The 6,564-nt window shown below is 31.3% G+C and overlaps 1 protein-coding gene across 1 annotated transcript; it reads right to left on the reverse strand.

Moving 5' to 3' along the window:
* Positions 1–3,385: 3,385 nt before the first annotated feature.
* LOC110700815 lies at positions 3,386–6,244 on the reverse strand. The gene is made up of 6 exons (XM_021878404.1): positions 5,971–6,244; positions 5,419–5,504; positions 5,061–5,309; positions 4,297–4,435; positions 4,105–4,186; positions 3,386–3,998 (listed from the first exon to the last, which is right to left on the reverse strand). Exons 1-6 carry the CDS (start codon positions 5,997–5,999, stop codon positions 3,801–3,803), a joined length of 783 nt encoding a protein of 260 aa, XP_021734096.1. The 5' UTR covers positions 6,000–6,244; the 3' UTR covers positions 3,386–3,800.
* Between the last annotated feature and the right edge of the window lie 320 nt (positions 6,245–6,564).

The raw sequence follows: 6,564 nt of genomic DNA on the forward strand, positions 1-6,564 counted from the left end.
TTGATCTTGAGTGTGTTATTTAACATTCAACCAATCATTAAAATAAACACACATTCCAAGATTTTATGGATAAAAACCTACTCACTTGCTTTTTTATCCAAAACTTGATTGAATACACTTAAAGCCAACTTAAAACATGGATGAAGATTGGACACTAATTATTAAATGTTATGATGTGCCATTGTCAACAAGCTAAGATTGGATGCTTATTGCCTTTCTCTTTCCATCAATCTAGGATTTTGAGACCATGCCTACCCTAAAGTCGATCATTTGCAATTCGGACTTATCCCTTTTTGTTCTAGCTCTTATATGAACTAGCCGACTTTAATTTGTACCTTTAGAATTTTATTTTCATTTTGTAGAAAAAAAAAATAATAATAAAAAAAAATTGCACCACAATCATCTAATAATTCATAAATGAGTTGTGGTTAGGTGCAAATTTGTTACACAAATTTGATCATCATCTACTAGTATTCTAGTTGTTAATGCATTGTTAAAACTCTGATCTCTTGAATTTAATTTATATCTTAAATAATATAATAGTCTTATTAACTTGATGTAGGAAACTAGGGAATTGGAAGTAAGGGTTGTGGACTTGGGGTCGATCATTATATCCACCAATTATTCATTCATAGAAATATTTTCCATAACATACATATGTTGATGAATTAGCAATGATTACAATAAATAATATACCATCTAACCAAATTCTCACTAATCATTGTATAATAATTGAGTTAAATTTCTGATTAAGGTACACATGCATATTTCTCAAACAACATATGTGATATGTTGTGTAGCGATAATAAATTAGTAATTGACAATTTTTCTTAAACGTATTGTCGGCTCTATTGTTAAACAAAATTCCGCGTAAACAATTGAATAACATTAATTATATGATAAATATCATCGGCGGTGGGTTATAGTTATAAATGAATAGATGAGGCTATGAAAAGATTTGAGAATGACTTACACTCACAATAATTATAATTTCATGGTGATACATGCATCAAACATTATACTTGGCTTCTAATTTCCAACCCACTTTTGGGCCATATCTAGAAAAAACATAGCAAATAATGGGGTCCTCGATGCCCATTTTCTTCGCAGCTTTGTGCCCTTCCATGTACTCCAATCTTGTTGCAAATAACATGCTATCAAATGACTAACTGTCAGTTTACAACCCCTCATTCCAGCCACCTACTCTGACCTGTAATTTCTTTACGAAGAGGATAATGATGCAAACGAGATTTGATATCATATCTTAGAGTATGGGCAAATGGCTAGCCATTGATTATAAAGGAAAAAGAATAAAAACAAACAATAAATATAACGAAAGAGCTTGATAACCAACACATAGAGATGATTGAATTCGCGATTTAGACATATGGCATGATGTTATGTGAATGCTGACCAAATAAAGTTGATGTATATTACAGATTAGTTTTATTACGCGCTTATATTTTATCATTTCTAGTAAGAACGACTAAAAATATAAAATACTTATAATATTGAAAGAAATCTTATTATAATGTAAATAAAAGAATGTCAAAAATTATTATCCTCTAATTTTAATATGTGATCTACTTTCTTATATGTATGACCAACTTGATCCCTTGTGGTATACAATAATGCCTACACACGTTTTTGCATTTCTAATGGTAGATTTAAAATAAGATGTCAGATCAAGCCTATCTTGTCTCAGCAATGGAGGCATCAAATATATCTTAGCATATGGAGTACTTTAAATGATTAAAAAAATGTAAAATTTAATTATTTGGTAATTAGATAGATTAGATATACCAAGGACCAAGTACAAATGTACAATACAAAAACACAGGGATTGTTTTTTGTTTTGTTATTTATTTTAAGTGTATAGACAGTCACAAAGCGGCATATTATAGATATGGTTCAATTTCAAGTTTTGCTTATCACTCTCACAGCTAATTATTTTATATTGTGAATGATAGCGTATTGTATAAACTAGTGCATGAAAATTATATATGGTACTTTAACTCATAAAATATGAACTTTGGTTATGGTACATGTGTTATGATATCCTAAGCAAAGAATTATAATTTTAAAATCTGACTTCCAATCAATTACGACCTATCAATTTGAAACGAAAAGAGTATATTTACCATTTAGCATTAAAGCCTCTTGTCTCATAAATTTCTATGTAAGGTCAGCAAAACTAACTTCTTTTGATGTCACATACTAGAATTATATAAGGTGTGAAAACTGAAAATATTATGTAATTTGTAAATGCAACCAACTCATAATGGCAGCAAGCATAGATTGACTATGATCATGTACAAAGAATCAATGAATCGAGGTCTTAAGTTCTTTACCACATATTAAGGCTAATGTTATTGTCACAAGCCTTTATTGCACACCAACCTTTCTTTTGTACGAAACCCTATTCTTTGTAACCAACCTGTATTTGAGTAGCGTTTTGGAGTAAGTGGGCTTGAGAAATTAATAGCCATTTTAGGCTTGTCTAGGAATTTATTCAATTTGTATTCATTTTTTGGTCGGCTTTTGGCTTTTAGTTTGAAAATATGATCATCAAACAACTTAGATTATAGGCGGATAAACTCAACAAGAAGCTATAAGATATTTTACATATATAAAATGAATGAAGATTGGCTTTTACACAATCATGTGGAGGTTTTGGTTTTGGTTGGTTAGTTTTGGGTAGGTGGTGGTGGGCTTGGTGGCTATAGAGGTGGGTGGGTGTTTAGGAGATGGGTGGTTAGTTTTAAGTAGGTGGTGGTCTGGTGGTGGCGGTGTTGACGGGCTAGAGATATATTTCAATTCGGCTGAGAGGGTATAATAATTAAAAAGGGGTGGGTTAATCGTCTTTTAATTAAATTAGAATGGCTAAAATCAACCATTAAACTATGGTTAGCCGATTTAATGACAAATAGGCCACTTTTATCAATCTAGACATTCCCTAATGCCACTACATAAAATGCCAAAAAAAAGGAGTCTTCCAAATAGAATTTTGATTCTGGAAGGCGGTATGTAGAATTTCCCAACCATTAACGAACGATATTTATACAGGTATTATATTATATATAGTGTAAAATAAAATATATTTGGATGGAATCTAACTAGTTCGTTTTGATGTATAGTTTTGACGTATCAATATATTTTAGTTATATTGCATATTAAGCATATCAATGGTAAAAAGAGTGTGCAGTAGTAATAGTAATTAGTACGTATATACCTTATTGATTAGCCAAACATTATTAGTCTTCAGTTTTACCATAGTTTTCAGTTTTTGGTTTTGTATTTTTCAGTTACTACAAACTCTAAATTATGTGTACCTCTCTCGTTTGCAAGCATAAGAAGATGCATGGAAGTTAAATTAAAGCTAGTACATTATTATACGTCAATATGTCATGAGACAAACGTAGATCCACATATTGTACTCCAAAGCCCACTACAACCTCAATCCAGGCCCTCTACTCGCTGATCACACCCAGGTTTTTAGCCCGGCTAGCTACTTGCGTATATATACTTTATCCGTTTCAAAAATTACAACATTTTGACCAAAAAGCTCTCACATTTTTAGTCAAAGTGTTGCAATTTTTCTTTTTTAAAACGAAGGGAGTTATTATTCTTAGCCAATAACATGATTAATCATCTGAATATCTTAGCTAATGATCGATATAATATCTATAAGCTAATAAGCTAGGTCATTTTCTCATAATCCTTACTCGAAATACGGTGTACTAATTAAATTACGGCGTAATAGTTAATTAGTACTCCGTACTAGGTACATACATGTTAATTTAACAATCAAAACATAAACATTGAACAGGAGCTCTTCCTGTTGATCTAATCTTGTTAGCCTGTTGTTTTGCATAAGCTTCTTCGTTTCGCTTCTTCTCTTCTAGATGCTTCCTTGCTCCTACAGCTACATCTTCAATTTTATCTAACTTGTTTTGGTAATGATGCAAGTTTATCCTCTTTAACCTCTCTATTTCAGCCTACAATAACATTTTCGTGTATTGAAAACATATTATCAACATATGTTATAACAAAGAATGAATCGTACAATAGTTTATAATTTCGAATATATATATCGGAATTTACCTTTCTTCTTTCCATGGAAATGTTAGCATTCTTCTTCTTCTCATTCTCCCAATCTATGATCTTCTTACTCATCTTCACATACCTAATAATGTGTAGCACCCTTAATTAGTTCTGCTGTTTATTCATTATTGATGTTTATGTACGTATGTGTACAATCATATGAATATTGTTCGTGTAATATGTATTACGTACCAATTATTAATTTTGGCTAATCGCGCTTGCTCCCATTCATCTGCTTTATTTGGCAACCTTCTACTTCCCCTTTGCTCTAATCCTGTTATTTCAATAGCTCTTGTAGAAATCCTTGACATAGAATTTGAACGTTGATCATCTGTACATATGTTATCTTACCGTAGTTAAACATAGAATGTAATGTATGTCATACTTAACATACGTACTAATTAAATAAACAAAGGTAAAGGGAGATCCAAAATTATAGTATAAAATTAATTTTATGTTAATGTTAAAACTAAGGGTTACTTAAGCTAAGCCAATACATTACTAATGAAGTAATGATGATAGGCAAATATTCTTAAAGATGGCGTGCAAACAAATAGTTTGGATCGTGTTTGATTTGAGTCAATTTATTTGTCCGTTCTTATTCGAGTCTAATGATAAATAAATTATATTTCCATTTTTAAGAAAAAGCAAATAATTAATGTTATCGTTGAAATTCATTGTAGCCCACTTGTGAGTGTTCCATATTGGAGAAAAAGATAGGTGGTTCCACTTTATAAGATAGAGGAGTTACTCCTATTATTGCCAATTGGTTTAAGTATGAAAGTTCCGAAGCCTTGTTTGTGGACCAAACTCCCCTCTTCTTTGTTTGGGTTACCCAGACTTATTTTATATTGTTTCAAAATTTTAACACGGTATCAAAGCCTAAGTTTGTTGCGTCGTTCATAGTATGAAAGCTCCTAAACGTTGTTTGGATCATTCAAATTTAGAAACCTTACCACCATTTCTCCTTTCTACTTGTGATGATTGACCCATCAAATTTCCTAAACTCGACCGTTCAAAAGAATTATCATCTCGACTATGTATCCTGCTCTTGCTCTTGATTGAATTAGGATCCTCTCTAAAGCTCTCTACCATTCTTTTCTCGAACTCGGCTCTCGTTTCTTCTAGGGAGTATATTGCATAAGCTGCTGCTGCAATGGTTGCTGCGAATTGATCGCTTTCCTTGCTATTCATTATTGAGCTCCCTTTCAAAAACCAAGAATTTCATAAGTAAGATTTCAATATAAGTTGATATAATATAAATAGTATAGTTATTGAACAAAAAATGCAAAGTTTCTAATTTAAGAAAAGTACCTCGTCTAAAAGATTCTGATTTCATAATGTCTCTGTTGTTTATGTAATCTTCAGGTTTCTCTTGTTGTACGTCTGAAAAACTCACTCTAATATGTATGCTATACGTCAATAATAATGTTTGCTAAATGATAATCAAATATTCATAATCAATTGTATGTATAATTACGGGACAAAGGAAATATATTTTTATTCTTTTTTTATACTCCGTATTTATTTGTGTACAAGATTGTTATTATATGGTGACACACTAAATACTTTCAAAATCTCCCAAAAACAGAGGCATGATGATATACGGAGTATGATACATCACATTGTGGTGCAACAACGGTATATAATTTCAATTGTGTTAAGAATGTTTAAAGTTGTAAAGGACCAATTCAACCAAAAGTTTAAACTGATAGTTGAGGCCCGGGAATATATTATATACTCTATCATGCCAAACATTATATCTTATATACTCTTGCAAAAGTACATGTACTAACGTACATATATACGAAGTAGGTCTTTTTGATAAATGGTAAAGTTCAAAGGCATGAATAGAAAGTACTATACCTTCGGCGATGCTTCTTTTGCTGGTCCATTATCCTTTTCTATGCGCACATACAACACTTAGAACAATCTATTAAGCTTCTATGTATTTAAACTGATCTTATTCGTTAAATATATTCTCTATGGAGAAATATGCAGCTTCCCTAGCTTGATATATATATATATGCAAACTACTAGCTAGATCATTGAAAAAATCTAAGCAGATCGATTATGCATTTAGGTAATTGCATTGTAGTATGAATAATATACAGTAGAACTGTAGAAGTATATATGAGAGAACAAGAGATCGTTAGGGAAGTAATATGTAACGTGCAAATTAAACTAAGATTGGTTTTGGCAATCTTATACTTAATCCTCGAACTCATGGTTAGGCATAATTACTAATGAAGCAAGGAATCTTTTTGTGCATCAATGAAATGTTTTCATTGTTAATTATATACTTGAACATTAGAGAAATATTTTAATTTTTTTTAAGGTGCTACAGTTGCTACACGCAGTGGCGGAGCTATGAAGGGGCCTGGGTGGCGCCGACCCCGCCATTATTTTATTTTTTAAAATTTTATTAAGTAAAAGATGTAAATTTATAGGTTAAATACA

This window comes from Chenopodium quinoa, unplaced genomic scaffold, assembly GCF_001683475.1.
Source record: "Chenopodium quinoa cultivar QQ74 unplaced genomic scaffold, ASM168347v1, whole genome shotgun sequence".
In the NCBI taxonomy this organism is placed as follows: domain Eukaryota; kingdom Viridiplantae; phylum Streptophyta; class Magnoliopsida; order Caryophyllales; family Amaranthaceae; genus Chenopodium; species Chenopodium quinoa.

Bases quoted from the DNA above. Each gene is read 5' to 3' on its own strand.
- LOC110700815 (XM_021878404.1), bottom strand. From the start codon at position 5,999: ATGGACCAGCAAAAGAAGCATCGCCGAAG. The intron at 5,310-5,418 runs GTACTTTTCTTA...GGTTTTTGAAAG, and splicing joins ATCAGAATCTTTTAGACGAG to GGAGCTCAATAATGAATAGC. The intron at 3,999-4,104 runs GTAAATTCCGAT...ATGTTATTGTAG, and splicing joins TTTCCATGGAAAGAAGAAAG to GCTGAAATAGAGAGGTTAAA.